At 37.4% G+C, this 22,857-nt stretch overlaps 1 protein-coding gene across 2 annotated transcripts; it reads left to right on the top strand.

Moving 5' to 3' along the window:
* Positions 1-1,812: 1,812 nt before the first annotated feature.
* Positions 1,813-15,036, top strand: LOC146464886 (protein Mdm4-like). 2 transcript variants are annotated; one of them, XM_085129233.1, is made up of 7 exons: positions 1,813-1,981; positions 6,133-6,179; positions 7,439-7,498; positions 7,955-8,140; positions 8,711-8,788; positions 9,441-9,639; positions 10,639-15,036. In XM_085129233.1, the coding sequence occupies exons 1-7, from the start codon at positions 1,950-1,952 to the stop codon at positions 11,114-11,116; spliced, it is 1,080 nt and encodes a 359-aa protein (XP_084985359.1). In that variant the 5' UTR covers positions 1,813-1,949; the 3' UTR covers positions 11,117-15,036. The 2 variants fall into 2 exon arrangements, with proteins under 2 accessions (XP_084985359.1, XP_084985360.1); XM_085129234.1 differs by lacking the exon at positions 1,813-1,981 and adding an exon at positions 3,479-3,574.
* Positions 15,037-22,857: the final 7,821 nt, after the last annotated feature.

Consider the following 22,857-nt stretch of genomic DNA (forward strand, 5'->3'; position numbering starts at 1 on the left):
AAAAAGAGGAGATTAAACAGTTAAGTTGTACAATTCGAGTAGTTCTTATCGCCAAAATGCAATGGTGCCAGTGAATCATGCAAGACGGCCGGGTAAAGGTCAACCTCGTTAGGAAATTTAAAAACAGGCCGTACTGTTATACATGTAACATATGCATCCCACGGAAAGTAAGACGGAACTCTGCTTGCAAGCATAAAACGTTTAACTTTTATTGACATTTTTTAGAACCTATGGTGGTAATTTGAAAAATCTCTGATTTTTTTGCAAGCTGACTGAACGAAAATTTTCTGAAGCTAGGTAGGATAATGTCCAGACGATGAACATTTTGAACTGCAACAAAAATATTATCATAGTACGTCTGTCTGAAGGCTTCATAGGAAAAAAAAAAAAATTAAACCAGTTATTGACCTTTGTCCTGGGCAAGCAAATCGCCTCCTCTGAACTGAGCAAATGCGCACGCGACGGAATTAAGTTCTCAAATCATTAATAATTCATAAGAAAAAATGGAAATCACTAATTATCTTTAACTATGTTAAACGTTTGCTTTGATTTTCTCCAATAATTATGGATGGCTTGAGAAGCTAGTCAACTACTCGAAAGAGTGTTTCATTCGATTTCCAAACACCTTGAGGCTCGTATGTTTCTCCGGCTTCTCGGTGTTTGGAAATAGGATGGAGCACTCGTACTGCTTTTTATATATTACTTGAAGGTCAGCATTTGAAATATGGCTGTTTAGTTCTTGCTGTTTGCTGGAGTTTAAAAGCAACTGTCTAAGTCTAAGGACTGAATTTTTTAAAGATACTTATATAATTTCCTTTGCAATTAATAATGAGAAAAAAATTCCAACTTTCAATAACATCTCAAGCCAGAGTATTTTTTTCTGTCAAAAGACAGGAACTGAATACGTTTTGGCCTGTTTGACGGAGAGGCGATCCTGTGGACAAAATTTTGTTATTTTTCCTCTCAGAAAACAAAAACACACCGTGTATGAGTTTTTAACCCAGGAAGAGGTTTTCCGTAGTGGCTGCAGCTTAATTTTCGTTAAAATTATAAAATTTTAGTGTCCAGCTTTCAAATCAGTATAATTATTTGTTGACAAGAACATTATATTCTGCCGACAGTTTTTTGCGGAAATTTGTATTTTTTTTTGTCATATGATTTAAGCTGATAAAATATCACGTGACAAAACGTCTCGAATGTGTCGTTCAAAACAAAAACGTCCAACACCACTTGACAAAGATTCCGTGAGGGAATCGAAAGCTCGTGCTTGAACATAAATTTTCGATCCTGAAAAAGAAACCTTTTTGTTGACATGATATGATAAGATCAAGAAACATTTTTTCTCTCTAACATATGCATATTAATTGTAAATTCAGCGAATTGCTATTGTTTAACCCAGTTTTGAGGTTAGACAGGTCATTGATGCGCGCGAAATTTCCATTGATAACTGAAACAAAAAGCGCGCGAAAATGAAACGAAGTTAATTGACACCTTTTTAACGCTGTCAAACGTGCAACCAATCAGCATTCAGATAAACATTTAAACAACCAATAACAATCGGGGCATGCTTGGACAAGTTCATGTACTCTGTTAAGCCTGTCATTTCCGGTTTGATCCACATAGCTTCCGTTGCGAGGAAGAAAATTGAGGTTTATACCTAAGCGTGTACTGGTTTTAAAACAAAAATTGGAAAGCACTGACATTTAGGACGCAAAACATTTGTTGAACTCTTCTATGTGAACTTAGTTTAGCGATCTGTTATGGTTTTGTTTAGTCTACGTCAGATTTTTGCCAAGAAATCCGTCGAATAAAAAACGGAGATTAAGATAATACGTAGATTCTCCTTAGGTCTTTCTCAGGATCACAGCTTCGGGAACAAGTTTGTGCTGAAAGCAAGAAAATCCATGTGAGTTGTGCGGACCGGGTGAAGGACAGGAGAAGTGAGGGTTATGGACGGTGGATTGGTGGAGAAGAAGGCTTGGTAGGCGACTAAACTTATAACTACTTTGTATTGCTGTTAATTTTTCGTCGGGTTAAAAAATGTTGTTTCATCAAGGGTTCCTGAGTGAGCGAGCTTTCAAATTTCTCTTGAATGGCCGAAGTGTGTTTATGGAAGCTTAATTGGAGCAAAATTACTATAACTCTCCTGTATATGTAACTTTTCCTTTTCCATCCCAACCTGTTTTGCTCGGGCAAATTTTTTATGTTCGTTGAATCTTTGAGTACGAAAAATGTGTTGGTTTAACGAACAAGGGTATTTTGTTTTTCAATTTTATCGCACAGTTAACTAATCTCGTTCTTGCTGCAAACTTCTTTCCGAAATTGCACATTAGAAAGCCATATTGCCATCAAATTTGCTGTAGGATTGACTAATCCCATTCCCAACGCTTCATATCGGCAAGACTTTTAATTCACGTATTTTACGAGTGCTAAGATTTACAACGATCAAACTAGTTTTGACGTTGAGTATTTTTTCGAACACGAATGGACACATCAATGCAAACACGCACGTAGATTAGCTTTGCCTCTGAAAATGTTGGGAAAACTACATGAGCTAGAGAAAAAGTTTTCTATCCTGAAAATTACTCTCAAAAAATTCACGGGTCAGAGAATATGACCACGTTGAATTCAATTTTTTCCCCATTCAAACCACACAGCGAGTAATATGACGTTATGAAGAAATATGTTTTCTTGTTGGTGGAGTTTCATTTTCGTTATGATTTTGACAACCTTGTTGGATTTTTGTGACATTGTAGAGCTTGTTAAATGAGACTGTATTTTACTCATCGCGCCACGCGCTTGAAATAAATCCCAGACATTATAGCTGAAGCTGTCGATTTGGCCGCCATTAGCTGAAGTGTTAAAGGTCGCTTTCCCACGCTAGACTATAACCCCTATCTAATTTCGGCGCATTCTTGATTCCTCTTCCTTCTCAGTTACATCAGATTACAAAGCATTTTGTTTACAATTTTTAAAAGGGCTGAACTTCGACAAGGTTAAGCTCTTTTCTTTTCGATTTTCGTGAAGTGGCTGCAATCCTTCAAATGGATCTTCGCTAATGTTATTGGAAGACAATCTTGGTGACAGTCTCTCTTATTCTCTGTTTTTACTTTGTTACTTGTCGATCTTGGTGTTCTTGGCAATGAAACACAGAAAAATTCAGTATATTGAGTTCCAAAGTTGTAGTATTCATTTTTTGCTGAAAATGAACGCTTTGTAACAATACCCCAGGCCTCGTGTTATTAGCATTTTGCAAATACTCTTGTTTACCATGTCGACCTCAGTGAAAACCCGATGCGTTCGATTTTCTGCAAAAAGAAAAGCGCCAAGTTGGATTTGGAAGTGAAATACAAGAAAGAAATGACGATCGGGCATTGCATTCTTCCGAGATTACTGCGAAGTATTGATATTTGTAGCAAGTCGAGGCCTGTCTTATAAACATGTCTAAACAAAGAGCTTGCAGCCCTGCAGATATTTCGCTGTTTAGAAAAAACAGTCATTAGTGCCTGGTCTGGTTCGTTGCCCGCGAGTGATCAAAGGTGCTGGCAAAAGATTGCTTCTGAGGGATGTCAGTGTAAGCTTAAATGTATAAGTTAAACCTACAAATTTTGTTAACCAACTAACATATAATGCTTATAGCCACTTTTACATTGTGGGCTCTCTTCAAGGTTTTTCCCTTGTGTTCAAAAATTTTTGGACCCATTCATTTGCATAATATATTGATCAACAAAAATGAGAAAAGTGGCCAAATCTTTTGAATAACTGTACGAATGTTGACTGTGCTCTCCCTAATTTTCGTCATAGCTGAAATGCCCACAAGATTATCTTTACAAACATGTTTCCTTGGCTTTTTCTACCACAGAACTTTAATCAATATAGCCCTATCAACAAACACATTTTTGTGTTCCCTTAAGACGGATGTTTTTTGAACTTGAATGGGCTTGCAAACCCCTGTGGGTTCACTAGGGTGGAGCAGAATTCAACAATCCTATGTCATTCTTTCAACAATACTAGCTTAACTGTGATACTTCATGTGAGGCATAACTGGAATTACACTGAAATTAATTAGATGGCTGATCTGTTGTAATCTCAGTTGGACTTCATAAAATGTTCTCTTTAAATACCCGCCTCACACACCTATATTATTTTTATGTGGTTTTCTTCCAAGATCCAACAATATTTTTTTGAGAAAAAGGCCATGAAGTTTAATGCCCTTCAATGGCAAAGTGTTGCTGCTGCTGTTAGCTTTCATTTTTAAATAGTTACCCTTCTGCCATGCATCCAAAAACTTTGTGCTGAAGGTGGTTTGGATTTTAGCCAAAGAGGCAAACCTTGTACGACCTTGTATAGCTCAATAATGAAAAGAAATATTAACAGGATGTATTTAAAGGCGGGTATTTACTGCATGGCCAAGAAGCTTTGGTTAATTTCTTGAGGATTGCCACACTTAAGGATTTTACCAATCCACAGACTTATAATTAATGTTAAAACCACTTTTTAAGCTTAATTACAGGGTTTTAATGATCAGATCAGAAGACTGAAAAAAAATCATTTCAAGGAAACAAAATCTTGAGAGAGGGATTCAGGCATGATTGCAGATGACATCAAATGTAGTAAGATCAATAAGTGACTTTTACATCTTCCATGATCCATAAGTAAACAGACCCTGAGAAAAACAGATTGTATTTTTGTTTTCTACAACAACTGAAACATCAATTTGATATCACAGCATTACAAAAAAAATTAAGATAAATTGGAGTAGTATTGTAATCTCAAAGGAACATTGTTACTTGAACTTTGCTTTGTTGTAGTCAAAATTAAATAAATTTTTGATAAGATGCCTTTGTTCAAATATAAAATTTCTCTTAGAGCATCAAGAAGAAAATTAATTTAAAGTGATTTCTCTGGGGAAGAAGAAACCTAATCAGATTTTAGCATATTTTTTTGGTACAAATCTTGAAAAGTTGAAAACATTGGCCCATGTTTTAAAGTTGCAGTCCATTTTTCACTCTGGTTATCTTCAGCCAAGGATATTTACTTTGAGTTTCTGTTCACTAGTAGAGTACATGTAATTATAATTAATTGTTGAAATAAAACTGGATCATTATTTGAACTCTTCCCTTGATACAAATTTGTTCTATGGTTGTTCAAAGTGGTGCAAAAGTTATGTGACATTTTACACCCTTTGATATTAGTCCAATATCTTTAAGAGGTTTAGAATCTAACCTGGAATCCATTTGGAAAGCTGTCTGGAGCAAAGATCACTGCATCTGATCATCAGCTTTCATAGATTTTTCCTGTGTAAACTGTCACCTCAAGTGTGTCATTTGGGATGATTTTTTAGCTAAGTTCTTGTTGAAGTTTTCTAATTAATCTGTAAAGTAGCTCATAAAGTTCTGATGCACTTTGCCATTCAGACAGTGAACTCTGTACCCAGTTTTTGCCATCTTTGTCCTTGCATATGACTGTGTCATAGAACACCATTCGACAACAACCAATCAAAACAAATAATTTAACATAGTTATTAATAACGTAAGGCAAACTCCAATGTCCATAGAACACTTTTTCATGTGATGTTACCTCTTGAATGCTTAAGATGTCTATAGCCAAAGTTTAGTCTTCACTATAATGAGTAGATTAGGTCTGCAGCAAAGAAATTTCTTCTACTTAATCTAACAGAAACAAACCACTGTGGCTGGCTATCACCATAATAATTATTATTTCTTTACATATTCTAAGCGTGTTTTCCATTGAAAGGCCTTGGCATTCATTTCGCTAAGTTCGCAATGCTTTGAGTATCTTGAACATGGTAATGTTTTCCAGGGTAGCTGCCTCCATTTTTTCTTTACTAGCTTTGGGCCTGGTTTAAATAGTTCATCGATATCATGATCATTCTATTCATGCCTAACTAGCACAAAGGGTAATTTTTATCGCTGAGTGCTTTCCGCTCCTCTCTGTAGGCCACCATGCCACTTACAGGTTACCTCCCAACTCTTCCAGGATAAATCTTACCTCTCTCCTTCTCAACAATTCTACCCCAAGTTAAAGTAGCAACCTGGAAAATTCTCTTTCTGGGTGAAAGCAAAAATTAAACAGAAAAATCAAAATGTAATTTTACTTTTCTTATTACAGTGAAGTACTGATAGCTCCACAGTGTGACAGTTCCGACAATGAGCAAGGTATGTACAAAACAAAATAAAGTAGGTGCTCTCTAAAGTGTATGCCCTCATGACCAAGAAATACAAAGTATTGGCACAGCGCGAGAAACAAATCCACAGCTCCTTTTTATTTTCCACCTACTCCAAAAGTTAGTGACAATCCTGCAGTTTCTAACCTGCAGTTCAGGTTTATCATTTTTTATGCTTTTTTTGGACGAAAGCCAAGCATAAGCAGAAGGGGAAAATAATGCCTGTATGCACATCATTGTTTTAGTCTTTCTGCTCCCAGACATACCTTGAAATAAAACACCAGTCAGTGGTTGACAAAGGTAGCACAAAACCTGTTTAGCAGACCCCATATAATTTTGACATTATACAGGATTGTAAATATCTGGATATGATTTTTTGTAACTTAACTTTTTAGAAAATGTAAAGCACTGAGGGACTTGGTGATAAGCACTACACAGTGTATAAGCTTTGTTTATTGTTAGTATTTTATTATGTTGCAAAAGTCCACTTGGTATGTAGACTGCAAGACGTTATTGTTTTATGTATTTCTGAGTGAAAACGATGTCTATCTGTAAACAAAAGCATAGAAGAAGCTTTTAAAAGTGGAAAATACATTGTAACTGCAGTTTCTGTTCTGTACTGCTTATGTCCCAAACTGTTTTCAGACTGCAATAGCAAGAGTGGGAGTTAACTCAATATCAATGAAAGGATTAATGTGACCAAAACACAAATATTCCTGACAAGAAACATACCATCCTGCAACAATAACAAATGGCTGGGTCGAGCATAGCAAATTTTGCAAGATCATGACAGGGTGTAAAACTATTGGGTGCTTAAAGTAAACAGAGCCACACAAAAATGTATCTTTACTACACCTTTCAATAACATCCGGACTCTGAAGTTCAAGATTCAACCAACCAATACACTTTTCACTGCTGTCAATCACTGCAGTGGACCTCTAAGAAAACAAAAACATTTGGCTCACCAGATCAAAAGGTCATGTTAGTGTGCTGTGGTTGGCAAATTTCGAACCACTTCCTCGACTTCTGTACATTGTATTTCTTGCAGTCAGGTGGTTGTCGCCATAATTAAGATTGACAGCAGTAAAACACGCAAATCGTTAGTTGGGTTTACTTTGACCTTGAGAGTCTATTTGTTATTGAAAGGCATAGGAATGCTGCAAATGAGATAAACAGGGAAGTTGAAAAAACAAAAGGTCAAGTTCAAAATTCCCTGACAAAAGGTTTTTGTTATCCTTCAATTTTTTTCAGGAAGTTTTTGTAACACACCTAAAAAGCCATTGAGGAAACGGAAAAGAGAATCTTTGACAGGTATGTTTTGGCAACATTTATTTATGTATTTTCAGTTTGATGATGATGATGATGATGATGATGATGATGATGATGATGATGATGATGATGAGAAAAAAAGCTACAGTATATGGACAATTTGTAAAACAGTTGAAGATGCCATCTTAAATAAATCACCCTTAAATCACCCTTAAATAACGTTTTTATTCGATACAGCTTCCTCTCCCCAGCTCAGATGCCTCTACCATAACTGTATTGTTGTATTGTGCTCTTGGGCAGGATTACAACTTTGGGAATATCATAGTTTGCTTGATTTGGGTGTGTGACCTTTCCACGTTAAACTGTTTTAAGTGACGTTCCCTTGGTCATTTGATCAGCAAACGTTTTTGGTTTCTTTTATTAAAGATATATATCCTATTTGTTTATAGAAGTAATTTAAGTGTGAACATAAAAAGTAAGTGGCATTTTTTTATCTAGATGCTGCAAAAGGAAGCTACACTCCCCCTCGACAAATTGGTTGGGGTATGGGGTTCTCTTCAGTCATATCAGAAAGTGAGAGTGAAAACTCTGAACCTTACAGTGCAGTGTATTTGGTCAAAGGGTACGAATCAGCCGTGACAGCCATCATAACAGACTCTGAAGATGACCTGTTTTTTCTCAATGGTGAGTTTGCCAGTATAGTTAATTATTTGGTGCATGTTTTACTGGAATCCCTCCCCACCCCCCTCTCGTTTCTCTCCCTTTAGCAGACAGGGGAACTTTACCCTCAATACTCACAAATCCTGTTTTGCTGCCTGCATGGACTACTGGAAAGCATTTCAAGAGGATCTCCATAAGATACGCCAAGTTGTACATCATGCAAACTATTTTAGCGGAAAAGAATGAGTCATTTTAATTTTCCTAAACCTTGTTCATGTGCTTGACTGGCTGGTTAGTTTTCTCATCCAGTTTATCATCAACTGGTTGGTTGGCTAATTGATTGTTTGTTTGAGTTCTTACTGACTGGTTAAGGGTAACTGACTGGCTGACCGACCAACTGACTCACTGACTCACTGACTGACCAACCATCTGACTGACTGACTTACTGATTGACCGACTGACTGACTGATCAGTTCACTATTTTGATTGGAAAAAATAGTTGGTTACAAGTCTTTCTGTCCATTGATTATTTGGTTAAATGTTTAGTTGATTGTTGGTTTGACTGTCTAATCAAATGACTTAAATTACACACAGAAACTGTGGAATTTGAGCCACCTGGTTCTGATAGTGAAGAAGAGGAGGACCAGAATGAAGAAGAATCAGAAGATGAAGGTATGGGGCTGAAGATTGGCAAGGATTCCCCACAACAATTTGAAGACATGAGAAATTTTGTACTACAAATGAGTGAATGTACCTTTAATTAAGTATCAAGCTGAAAGACTAGTTACTGCAGAAGAGCACTAAATGGGGGAAACTATTTAAAACAAAATGGCAAGATAAAAAGGTTGCATGTTGTACAGTGTATGCTCCGTGATTGCCTTGCTTGAGTTATCATGACATTTTGTCTTTCCTTAGTTCCAAAGATAGATAGATGAGATAGAAAGTTAAATGTTTAGCTTCTTTGAAGGTAGAAGTGTCACCAAGTTGAGCTATACTCAGGGTAATAACGAGCATCCTGCGGCTGTAATTTCTTTTAAGTTTTTATTCTTTTTGTGTTTTGGTCTTGCATGTGGCATGTATGTATGTAATTATGACAACAAATTTTATGGGTATAAATAAAAGAAAAGAAACTTTGCCAATTAAAAAAGTGGGCCCAAACTGACCGGAGGCAGACACGTTGATATTGATGCGATGATGTACAGTGAAGGTGTCCCCATGTTTGACTTCAGTGATAAGTATTTTTGCTCAGTGTGAGAAATCTTCAAGATAAATATTCAGTATAATGTATTGATTGCTTTGATGTCATTTTTCTGTCTTGTTTTAGTTGTTGTAAGCAGCTCAGAAGATGAGGATCCCGGCGCAGAGGGTGGAGATGAATATGAAGAAGACCAGGAGTCTGATTCAGATATTGACGAAGAGGATCTGTGGTCCTGCCCACAATGTAACCTCAAAAACCACCCAATGTCACGGCAGTGTGCTCGTTGCTGGGTTGAAAGACATGAGTGGCTTCCTCACTTGAAAAGGTGCGTATATATTGTTTAATTTTTATATGAAACCTTGAGTCATTGAAAAGTTTCAAGGCTGTTGCCTATCAGGAGCCCAGTAGTCTGGGGCACCTAAGACATTTCTCTGGGCACCTAAATTGTTTTGCAGTAGCGTCTAGCATTTCATAGGCTGGGCTCAGCCTTTGGGTTTCTGGGCTCCTTGAAGTTTTACTTATTTTGGCAACAGCCCTGGTTCTTCTAACCTTGGAATCGGGCTATGAGATCCTAAATTACAAATTTTAAAATCAAAATGTAAGCTATATTAAGCATTGCTTTGTTGCTCTCTTGTTTATTATCAGGGGCACCCAACAGATCGTTTAGGTAAATTATCTGTTCGTAAGGCCCTTAATCCCCTACAACTTTCTAAAGGGAATTTTCACCTCGAACTTTCTTAAAAGGGGAATTTTAAGGCCTAGTGTTTTTGGATTGATAAAAATGTCGTTTCGGGTGCCGAAAAAAGGTCAGCTAAGATTTTCGGAAGGGAAATAAGACCTAAGGTTTTCGGGAAATGGACAAAGATGCCCTAGTAATTTCGAAAAGACTCAAGCTCCCCTAGAACTACCGAACAGATAAAAATATTTTAGCGCGGCCTGAAATGAACCTACAGAGCTTTAAAGGCACTCCAGATAGACTAAAACTGCGTTTTAAAGGATTTGAGAGAAAAGTTTCGTTAGGTGCCCCTGTATTATGCCACCATACAAGGTGGTTTTAACTTTGGAGATGTGGATCAAGTCCTAAATTGTGTTCATGTGATAGAAAGCTGTTAAGCATTACTTTTCTGTGGTGCTGTTTCTTTATGCTTTACAAGGTGGTTCTAACTGTTGAGACGTGAGACCATTTAAATAAAAGTGTCACCCATTATGCTGTGCACCCTGATTCTAAGAAGCTTTGTAGCATTTGCACAATCATTTTTCCTGAGAAAATGAGGCCACCCTGTAGGCGTCCTGTCCATTACCACAAACATTTTTTTTTTCGCAGATTGTCTTCAGAACCAACTGTTGATCTGTCCAGAGTAACAGGAAATTCATCTGTTTTGCCATCACTTCAAAAATGTCCCTCACTTGCTGTAGCACCAACTATTGAAAATCCTTCATCATCGACATCATCATCACAATCAGTAACTCTTACTTCACAAGCTGCTTCAAATATTATGATTGCTCCTGCATCAGCTGAAAGAGATCATCAAGAACATTTGCATCGTTCAGGACATGCATCAAGTCTGAATAACACTGTACAGAGTGTAACTATAAGCTCTGAAAAGAAAGATCCTGAGCCTGCCTTTTCTCCAGACTTGTGTGTCATTTGCTTGACGCAACCTCGAAATGCTAGTTTGGTACATGGAAGAACTGGCCATCAGGTTTGTTGCATTGGATGTGCAGAAAAACTGAAGGAAAACAAAAAGAAATGTCCAGTATGCCGTAAGAAAATTAAGCTCATTGTCAAAAATTTCTTCTAATTCATGTCCCTGTGCCCTCTCCAGTAGAATTTTTATAACTTTTAAAAGTTCTGTGAGGGCTTTGACCATTTTCATTCTGACAAAATCTGACTGATGTTACAAGGGAATTAGTTTGTGGTAATCCCGTTAAGATGTAATTTGAATGTCATTTTTCCCATCCTTCCATATTCGAAGATCTCCATGCAGTAGCTGTTTTCTCTTCATGCCTCACTTCAGATGCCTCCTCTCCTTTTCTTTGTTGGCCAAGCATAAGTTTGCATGGCTTCTTCAGGCAACTTCTTCAAAGTGTTGTTTTCTACTACTTTTTTGCCAGGCTGGTGCTTGGTTGTAAACATCAGCTTGGCAGAAGGTTCATGGTTTGATGGCTGTTGAAAGTGATTTGAGCTCTACAGGTTAAGAGCTTGAATCAGTGTGCCAACACACCTTCATCACAATTCATACATGTAACATCCACTCAGTTACATAAATGGTAGCAGCTCGTCCCAGTGCTAGAGGGTAACTTGCGGTGTAGCAACTTGAATCCCATTCAGGGAAGGTTACACCTCAAACACTGGCCAAGCACTTGTGTGGTGTGTAAGACTCTTATCCTTTTAACTTAACCTTTAAGCCATATTTTCTGAAAGTGTCTGTTTACTACAGCTATTACTTTTAAATGTTAACCCATAATTGTTGTAACTATTCTTGGTTGAAAAATTGTAACAAAAACACGACAGTGAAATCTGGGAACATCTCTTTCACGCCAGTTTTCAGCTCACTTTCATTCAGCCATCCAAGTCACTGGTGTGGATGTTAACTTTGAATTCCTTTATGTGCTGTAATATATCAAACACAGGGTGGTAGGTTTGCCTAGTTTTTTTAACCAACTTTGAGATGCTCAGAAATCGGATGAAACATTCCTTCAAGTGTGTGATATACCGGTAGCTTCTCAAGCCATTAACAATTCTTGGAGAAATTCAAAGCAAACGTTCACCAGAGTGATTCACTGTAGTGAATGCCTTTGTTTTCTCTCATTAATTATTAATGAGCTCAAGAAGGAATTTTCAAAAATGATGTGAATCAGCAAGACAGGTCAGTCATGAATCTTATGTAATAATGTCGTATTACATACTGTGTATAATTATGTTTTTAACATTGATGTAGTTTCCGTTTGGGAACACATTATGTAATGTTTTGTTTGTTTTCAGGGTTGTTTGTTTGAAATGAATAATTGGCTTAAATTAAGCAACAATTCATGAACTTACCTTGAAAATCTTTAACTGGTAGATGTCATGTAGTTGCATAATAGTAATGATTATTTTTGACTTAGTTCAATGCATTAGTGTAGCTTAGTTATTATGTTAGAATTATAACTGAAAATAGGAGACAGTTGCTTTTATTTGCAAGTTATTTTAGCTTAAGGTGTTAAGTACATTAGCAAAAAAAATAGGCCACTTTTACATAGTCATTGATGTGAACATCACAGTAGTATAGATGATTTCCATTGCTGCCATGTTGGTGGACAAAACAAAAGAAAATGGCAGTGATCTCCCAGAGGAGAAAAAACTTGTTGTTCCTGTCCACCAACATGGCCGCCATGACGTCACATGCAAACCATTAATAATTGACAAAAACTGGAGCTTTTAGTGCATGGAAACAGGAAATTAAGAAAACGTTAACTTTTATAGCAGATGTTACAATAGCATGTGTCCCAGTCAAAAAACTAATATAAATATTTTCCTAAAAAGATTAAATTTTTGAAAGTTATTTTAGGAATTTACTTACTTTTTTTTTTTGGTTACTCATCTTAACTGAAAATCCACAAAGATTCAAAATGTATTGATGCTTCTTTGAGCAAAGAGCGACATAGACAATGGTTTGAAGATTGAGGCTGAATACAGTGACACCATGCCGCTGAGATGCTAACCATTTTTTTTTTTTTTTAAACTCATTTGAAGTAAATGTGTAATAACTGCAATTATTTTATCAATATCAGGTTATTGCATTCATAAAAAGCATTCAAATTAACAATTATTGTCCCAGGCCTTGGTGCCATATAGCTGATAATTATTGCATAGCCTGCATGGTAGTCTCGATAAAGGTTTTATATCCCTTCATATTACTCATAAATATGCCTTTGTAAGGTTATTGTGTACACCACATTGTGACAAAAATAATCTGGGTGGTTTTAATCATCTTTTTGGTAGTTGATAATGATAACATTGTGGGAAGCAGGTATTCATTTATTACGTGTTTAGTAGTGTTCTCTACTGAAGCAGTGTTGATTATGAAATCTGTTTAAAAGAGAAAGACAGGTTTTTTCATTTATTAGCTGAGCAGAAAGTTGTATCACAAATACTAAAGGACGAGCGTTAACCATCCAATATATAGTTTATATTTTTTTATTGGAAGTCTTAAAACTGTCAACAACAGTTGTTTGTTGTTGTTGAGCAACGATTTTGACATGTTTGTTTTTTTTCCTGTGCCTCTTTTTTGCACAAGCTCTTTTGGGGGTCACAAAGCAGTTTTCCAGAGCCAGGAATAATTAGCAGGACATTCGTGTCCTTACACATTTGGACAGACATCACCTTTCGTGATGTTATTTTACCTGAGACGCTTCCATCAGTATCAATGGAGAACCAAAGGATTAGCAGGGCATACGACATGTACAGACAATACATCGCACAGCTAAATTTACCTCAAATCAAAAGAGCCTCACTTACAAATAAAACCGGGGATTTATACCGCTTTTGATATAAGTTTTTTCAAGAAGCAAATGGGAGTGGTTAACAATTTAGATCCTTCAGACAAAATCGGAATCAGTAAGAGCACCGACATAAAGCCCAAGCGAATTAAGTGTCCACCGACCAAAGCTTTTTAAAGTTTTGCTTTCCACACGTTCTGGCTCTTTGTGATAACCAATTGAGTGTGACCATCGGAAAGGATGACACGACAAGAGGCTTGGAAAACAACTAAAAAGATGTCAAAACGTTGCAATACAGTATATACCAAAACAAAAATAGCGAGAAGAAAATAATTTACTGGAGTGTAGCTTTCGTAGCTTGTAGTTGAAGAAATGAAACGTAGAGATAGGTATTTTTAGTGACTGCAAAATGAAAAGTATATTTTTGTTTTTTATTGGGTTTTTAAGGTTGTGTATTGTGACAGTTGAGTCACCTTGACAACAAAAGAACGAGGTGTTCATCAAACTGTCAGTTTTTACGTGGCTGGCCTGTCTTGCTGATCATAGACAAATTTGTTATGTTAGTACTGTTTTGCGTTTTAAGAGTGCATTACAACTAACATTTTCCATACTTTGTGTTTTAAAAATCATTGCGAAATGACTCTTTTCCCTTTTAAGCCTGAGATGGCGTGATGTGACGTCACAGCATTGCCAAAGATGGCGTTATGTAGCGTGACGAAAATGGAATCTGACAATGTCTCAGAGGCACCTTGACACGGTACGCTAGAATGGGCAAACTTGTGTTGCCATGCTCCAAAAACTTTGCAACCAATGCTCTCACACGGCAATCCAAAAAAGTCCAGTTATTGCTTACCTGTAATTCTATCAACCTTTCTTCATCCCGCCTCTGATTAAAACACATGTTAAACAAACGTTCACACTTCAAATGAAGATTTGCTGAAGTTGAAAAAGGTGGTGAGATTAGAAACTAAAACTGTTGTCCCTTTTGTTGACAACGGTTAGATAAACTGTAGTTTGTTGTGTGATTTGGCATGACAGTTTTTACGGTGATTTCCCCGCGCTGTTTCTGAATTCTTAACACTTCTGCACTTTTCTGTGAGAGAAAGTAGCTTACTAAGTTTGTACTTTTGTTGTACAGTTATGATTGCTTGCAGTCGATATCGTCGTCTGTTGTCAAAAGCATGAAACGTGTTATGGTTTCTGTGTTGGAAATATCATTCAATAAAATGCATGAATAATACTTGTTTGTGATATTTGATTTTATCAGATACTGGACTACGGTCGTCGGACTTCCTGGATTGGCTAAACGCATTCGGGCTTTAAGCTCCTCGTTTTTTGTCCCCCTTTTCTCGCCTTTTCTCTCCTTATCGCCTGCTTACATATTCTGTCTGGAGATGGTTTAAATTCCCATCCCACCTAGGTAAAGTTCAAATCCGTCACCATCTGGAAGGACTTTCGCGTCAAATGTCCTTCTTCCCGGATACGCAAAATGGTCAAATAATGTTAAAGGTTCGAATTCACCGACCCATTAATTCAATTCGAAATCGAGACGAACTCAAAACCAGTACCTTTCTTGTCCGGCGGCACACACATGGTGCCGGACCCCATTAACGAGTTCAAGAGGGAAAATGTCGCTCGCTTTTATGAGCGATTGGCTCACCAAAAAGGGTCTCCACAAACTTTGCAATGTTTGCGAAGAAAATTTACTACAATGTAAATGAACCAGTTTCGAACAATCCAAACAGTGTATCAGAATCGCGCTGAGGGGGGGGGGGGAGGGGGCTGAAGTTTCGAATTGATCGGCGCATAAGCTTTATTAAGGACAGTGCTTAATTTGGATATGTTCTGCGCACCTCGCAACGATCCGAGAAACCCCGATTTCTTTAGGAAGGCGCCTACCAATTAAAATATATTTTTGCGCGGTTTATAGCTATGCGGGAAAATAAGATCTAAGCAAGGGTTATTAAAATAAAAAGTTGGGGGCATTTGTCAGAGATAATTAAGCTTCAATTTGAAAAAAAAAAAGGTCATACGTTGTTATATGTTTTAATAGAATTATTGTTGCTTAATTACCTCTGCAAAATGCATGGTTACCCCAATATTCTTTTTGGATTTCAAAATCTCTTGCTTAGATCTGCTTTTTCCGCATAGTTATAAACTGTGCAAAAGTACTTCGGTATTAATAGGCACCTTCCTTAAGTGCATCTCTTAGAGTAACTTCGAGAAAAGATCTTCGAAAACAAATTGCACCCTTAACTATCTTTTGCTGTCCACTAATACCAGACCGCGCGCAGAAAACAAAGCGTATGAATTTCATTTTATTCCACTTGCACAAAGTGATAAAATCTTGAAAGAGGTGAAAATTGCCTGCAAAGTAACTGGCGCCTTATCGGTGAGTCACTGACAATCACTTTTGTTTGAAAACGATAGCAATAACAAAACGCCGGAAGAAAAATGGAACAAAGGACTCGACTTGAATAAAGTGCAATGTTCCATTAGGAAGAAAAACTAGCTATAAAATTATTGCTCCCCTGAAAGCTTTTTTCGTCGCTGTATATTTTCTGAATATTTTCAATTCACTGGCAATTGAGTTCTTTTTCGCTGACTATTGATAATAAGGTGAGTGTTGTGACAATACAGCGTGTTTACCTTTACCACAGAAAAAAATCTCGCACAAGTTTTATATTAACGATTTTTGGAAGGGTCGCGAAATTTCGGGACGCTGAATGTTCCCCAGTTTGGAGAAATTGTATAAAAGCGCCTTGCCTTTTTCGAAACCACTTTTCGTGATCTCAACTTAAACAAATGCGAATGGTTTTGTTGAGACATTTTTCTGTATTAGGAGGTCGTTTGTCTCTGGGCACCGCTATTATTTTTATTTTGTAAAATATATTATAAATCTGCGAGCAATCTGCTACTAACTGGTAGAACATGTACGTCTCTAAGGACCGAAAAATTACTAGCTTAAAGATTGTACTTTTTACACCTTTTTTTCCCCAATAATCTGCAAGTCGATTTACACTAACTGAATTCACGCGCGAGGAAACTGTCGGTAAATTCCCTGTCGATTCGTGTTGATTATATCATAGTAACCTTTGATGTTCTACCGAAACGTGATTCGCAAATCTCTTTCCGTATACCGAGTATTTTTAGTAAATATCAAGCCCATTTGTGTTTAATATGGATCGCTGGCGAAATCCGAAATTCAGCATAGCGCGGAAAACTTTTTATTCGCAGCACGTTGCAAACAACAGCTCACTAACCAAAACCCCGCTTAAAGACCCTTTCCTAAAACTTTCGGTTTCAAACAAATTAAAAGTCACGGGAAAATCTCGGCGACGCCAACACCGGAAAGAGCTCCAGTTTTTTTGTAATCTTACATAGTTTTTTGTACAAGTCCTTAAGCCCTTTCAATCGGAAAAAAACGTTAATTAAAAATTTAATAAGAAAAAGTGTGACTCGGAAAGAAGCTGTTCCCATTCCCAGGTCATACAATCATTATTATAAATATGGAACAATTTGGATCAAGGTCTTTAGTTTTAAGCCATGTTAATGGGTTTTACTTATGTCACCTACATGATTATTTTAAATTTAGCTCGCCATTTTGGAACCCATGGGACTTTGAAAAACACCTGCAGTTTCAAAGACTAAACTTCAAGGTAATTTGCCACCGCGGATTTTACAATGAACCACTGTGTAAATTTTCCTATCTGGCCGTCAAATTAATAGTGCTCGACCGAGCACTGACTAAGACATTTTCTGTGTACATGCAATTAGCCTACCCGTTTCTCAACTTCTCTCGATTTTCAAAGTATTAGTAAAAGTGTTCACTTTTTCAGATTTGCGCTGAAAAATCAATCGAAAAATCATCTGGGAATTTGTTCTGAATAAATCTTCTTGCGTTTAACCCTACCTTAATAATTCATACGGCAGGTAGGTTGTTTGTTATTATTTAATAATTGAAAGAAAGAAGTTTCTTGGAATACGAATATAACGATCGGGAGCAATCTTAAAACAAGCGTTCTTTCAATTATATGTGGAAAAAAAAAAACATTATTTCCTACATTTCGCCAGAGTTTTTTTTTTTTTTTTTTTTTGCTTAATTTTAGCACATACATCTAAAAGATTTTCTTTTCCACTGAGGGTGTTCACCTTTTTAGTAGTTACCCCAACAAGATTTGTTTGTGAAATCGCTAAATTATGTAGGTTATAAATCGATTTCTTGCATTAGTTATGTTAGCCAACTAGGACCAAAAGCGATTCTTTACTTTTCTGGATTATGAATGCAGAATTAAGAAAAGTGAACTGAACGTTCGAGGAAATTTAAATAAGTTCTTGACGTATAACCACGAATGACAAGGCTCAACAGAGTTATTTTTTACCCATAAATAACTCATTTACTAAGTATAGCAACGGAGCTTCAACATGTAAACATTGTTAATTTTTCAAAGCCAACTACTGAAGGTGTTAAGCAGAATTTGAGTCGGTTTAGATCGCAAACATCTGTAATCAAATAATACTGCTCGGGCTGCTATTCAGAAGACATCTCCTCAAAGTAGGATACTCAACTAAGTATCCGTCTAACTTCAATTCTATCTTGTTTTTATCACGATCCATTATTTCTTTCGATCTGCACTCTTGTGTCAGTTTTAGAGACTGAACTGTCTGAACTGAACTAAATGTTGTCAATTCTGTCTGCAGAGACCAGCACCAGTCGATGTCTTACTGAGCCAGATAACCGTGGATAATTCAAGCTTCAGTTCATGTTCACCGAGTCCTGATATAAGACTAGACAAAAGGTGCCTGGTTAAAGATATTTGGAAGGCGAATCAGTATGGATACATCAAAGTCGCCAAACATGGCAAGTCTCTTGACCGCAAGAAGAATGGCCAAACGAAAATTACAGCGAAGTGCGAGAAAGAAGCGAGAAATAGAAGAACAACGAAAGAAGGTAAACTGGTCTTATGCATAAAATATAATGGCTCTGAATTTCTTTTATTTGGTCCAAGGTAAGCAAAACAGCTTTCAGGGAGTAATGCCGGGGGTCCTTTGCAGCTAACTGAACGGTCATATGGTACAAAATCCACTATGTTGAAGAGCAAGCTACGCACTGGGACATCCAAAGTTTGACTGGTTGAAGTTGGTTTGTTTTGGATGTCCCACGGAGTAGCTTGCTCTCCAGCATAGTGGATGTTGTACCATATGACCGTTAGCTACAAAGGGCTAAGGAGGGAACCGAAGTCCAGACTTATTCCCGAAGCTTTCCGAAGTAGAGATGTATCCCAAGCCGGTATGGTTTTTTGACAAAACTCTGTTGTTCGAATAACAATATCCTATTATTAAGAAACAATACTAAAGATGTATCCTATTTTAGGAGGGATTCGTGATTCTAGCCTCGGGTTTGCATGCAATTGCAGTGGTAGTTAGTTTATTTGTATTGAGCAAACAATTACAAAATAACGGTAACATATTCTTAAAGTAATCGTCGAAAGTGTTTGGTCTGTCATGTGTCATTAGTGATTACCGACTGCTCAACTCTTGTGTAACGTGCTTTATGAACCAATCAGAGTTAAGATATTGATTAATTTTCAACCAATCAGAGGCTGTGAAGCCAAACCCAAGCGCTTACTTTCGTTCGCTTTTCCCGGGTCTGATAACAGGTTCTGATTGGCTCATTGCATCATGCAGTTGTAAAGTGTACACTAACGGATAACCTCGTAAAGACTGCATGTATTAATTTGAAGAATTACTTGGGTGGCTTATATACAACGGTTTCCAAGCACTTCCCTTCAGTTACAAATCGATCATTACTATCACTCTTTATTCAACAGTAGTAAGGATATAAGAAAATTCTAAGTGGTAAACAAATTAAGTTCATGTGAAAGATATGTGATGTTATGTTTTAAGCCTGGCCCCGTAGTTCAAAGAGCGGATAACCTTATCATGATCCAGAGGATAAGTCGGTGACAAGAGGATAAAATGTACCCCAACTAATACAATTTCTTCCATGGATAGCGACTTCAGCGTGATAAAACGCAACTTTTTGTAGGAAAGGATTCAGTGCCACCTAAAATTTTAGCAAATTTAAAAAAAATTGTAAGACAACTATGAATTGTTTACCAATAACTAGGCATTTGTTTAATAAGTAAACGTTATCATGTGCTTGTATCAACTGATAAAGTAGTATTGGAAAGTGTTGGAAACCGGTCGATCATCGGTAAATTTTCTCCTTGATAATCGGTGCGTTCGGTTCAGGTTGTCGAATGCGTAGCCTCCCACGCAGTCGTTTTTAGGGGTCTCGTATTATCTCCTCTCCACAAACGAGTCCCCTGAAAACGACTGCGTGGGAGGCTATCGTACGCGTGACTGAATTTCTCAAAAATCACGCGAGGCGTTCGGATATTCAGTATTTCACATTTACATGGTTTTACCTTGTCGTGAGAATAAATTTAGTCAAATCCGAGGCAGGATACGGCCTGGGTGCTTTCGGTATCGCCTAGTCTGCGTATTAAGCGTTTCCAGCGGGCGCGAGCGAAAGCTATTTTTCGGTTTCTGGCCGCGCGAGAAACCCCAAAAAAATTGGCGCTCGCCCTATTTCTCGCGCGGCCAGACACCGAAAAATGGCTTTTCGCTCGCGCCCGCTGGAAACGCTTGCTACGTTGGCTTTTTCGTCATACTGTGTAACCAGTTGTAACTATACAATGCTGTTGCAGCAACTAAATTTCTTAGCATGAGTGAACTTTACTGAAAAAGTTAAGATCAGGAATGAGAAATAATTCGAAATATTTGGATGAATGAAATCATCATGGCATATGAATATAGAGATGTTTGCACAAACTTGAAAATTTGTCAACTAAACTCTTATTAAAACCATTCAAATTACAGAAAAGTTTGTTTAGGATACAATGCAGTGCTTACGCAGTGTAATCTGCATCTGAAAGCTAGCGGTATTTCATTTGTCTTCTTTAATGGGGGGTTAATGAAAATTGAAAACTACAACTGCATTCATCTCATTATGCATTGTACCAACACTGCTGCAGCCGTTTAACATGGAGCGTCACAGAAGCACAAAGAAGTTGAGAAAACCTCCGACTGGGATTCTTAAGAAGCACGTGTCTGCGCCAGTCGCCGTTGTGTTAATTAAGAAAGTGAGTCTGGCGGGGGGATTTGTTTCGTTCTTCTTATTATTGAATCAAAATATCTTTTGATAATTTATTTGTCGAGATTTGTGTGATGGACATTCAATGATCAATCGATTAATTGCGAAATATTCTTGCAGTAACGGTTATTTCATGAAGAACTCCTACTGTACAAAGAATATTAATAGCATAAATATAGCATCTGGCTGTAAGGGAAAACTTATTTCAGAATCCAATATATATAGTTTGAAAGACCCCGTCTTTCTTCTTCAGGGCATCGACCTTTCTTTTTTATCATATTTTTCGTGTACCTGTATTTGTTCATCACTTTATTGTTGATTATATCCTTAACGACAGGATCCGATGCTTTTATTTTCAAGTTTTTTCGGTGCTCCTTACAAACACAGTTATACGAAAAGTTAACCTTTACTAGCAGGGCCGGTTTTTCTTCAAGATCGGGTCCATTCTCGACTCCAGATTTCTTCTCTGCGCATGACCAAAGGACAGAGCCTTCAAGTCTTGCGCACTTCGCGGCACTCCGCAAACCGGAACATTCTGGAGTCGAGAAGTGAAGATCGTAAGATGCGCTCGCGCAGAAATTGCGACAGTTGGAAAACTGAGGTACCCTTGGAGGCGTAAAGTGTCGGTGTTGCCTCTTACATAAGGCCTTTCGCATTTGAAGAAGTCTGGTTCAAAGTACGGCTTACGCTAATGCGTCCACGCAGCATCCAAGAGAATATGATGTGACAGAGCAAAGCCCCATAATTATAAATTGGCCTCTCGTCATAATTTGGTTTAAATGATTAGTCTAATTTTAGCCCGGCATGTTAAAACTGAGCTGACTGGTAAATTGAAATCAATCCTCAGGAGGAACTGGGATTCGTTTTCATACATTATGTTCTCTTGGTGCAAAATATTCCCAGGAAAAGAATGACGAACGTTAACCAGTTTTCCGTAGCATGATGGGATATGTAAGACTCAGTACACACTCTCCAATACTGCCGTTTTCATGAAAAATTTCAACATCATTCCGCGCAATGTTGCAAACCTCTTTTTCGTTTCATTGTGTGTAGTGTTGCAGTTAACAGACCAAAACACGTTGTCATTCCTCGAGGTTTCAAAACTGACCAATTGCAATCATTGTCAGGTGCCCACGTCAATCAGTATGCATGCTTTTAAATTCTTGAACGTTATATACGTATAATTCATGCAAGCTCACAATTTCTGATTGTTAGTCGACAATGGGGCAAATTTGCTGATTCCCAATGGTTTTTAAAATAAACAAAGCGTCGGCGTTTCAACTTTCACATTTCCGTCTAAAACAATAATTAATGGCTCTCTTTGGGAAGCAGATACTTAATTTAGCGCCAACAAGCCTGGATGATCCTGTTACGCGGCAAACTGATGTGCAACATTGTTCAGCTAGTGTTGTTTTGTTTTTTCTAGTCGATGGTAAAAGCTTACTCACTAGATAAACAAATTGCAAGCTTTATGGAGATTTTAGAGGTTCCAAATCGTTCTAAACGCGGTAAAAATACGCGGCAGGGAAAGAAAAGTGAAACATGGCGACAGGTTGGTCATTCAGTATTTGTCTTCAGTACGTGGTTAAGCTCGTAGTAACCGACTGAACGAAATGATGTTTCCTTTGCGACAAGCTTGTATATGATCACGAGTTTGATATGTTCTGTAACCGGGATTCAGCCTGCCTGTAATTTTGTGTTGGAACGGGTATTCAGAGAGGTCAAAGGTGTGACCATAGCAAGATATTACAATCAGCAAAATAGTTTGAGTTATATTATTTTAACTGTAAAACGTAATGGCTGCAAAAGAATTGTTTTGCGTTTTGGAGGTTCACTCAAAACGTACCAAGTATTCGTACCCACCCCTCCCTAAGCCTCAGAAAATTTGTTGACAAGTATCGT

The sequence above is a fragment of the Pavona decussata genome, unplaced genomic scaffold, assembly GCF_977016875.1.
Source record: "Pavona decussata unplaced genomic scaffold, jaPavDecu1.1 SCAFFOLD_161, whole genome shotgun sequence".
In the NCBI taxonomy this organism is placed as follows: Eukaryota; Metazoa; Cnidaria; class Anthozoa; order Scleractinia; family Agariciidae; genus Pavona; species Pavona decussata.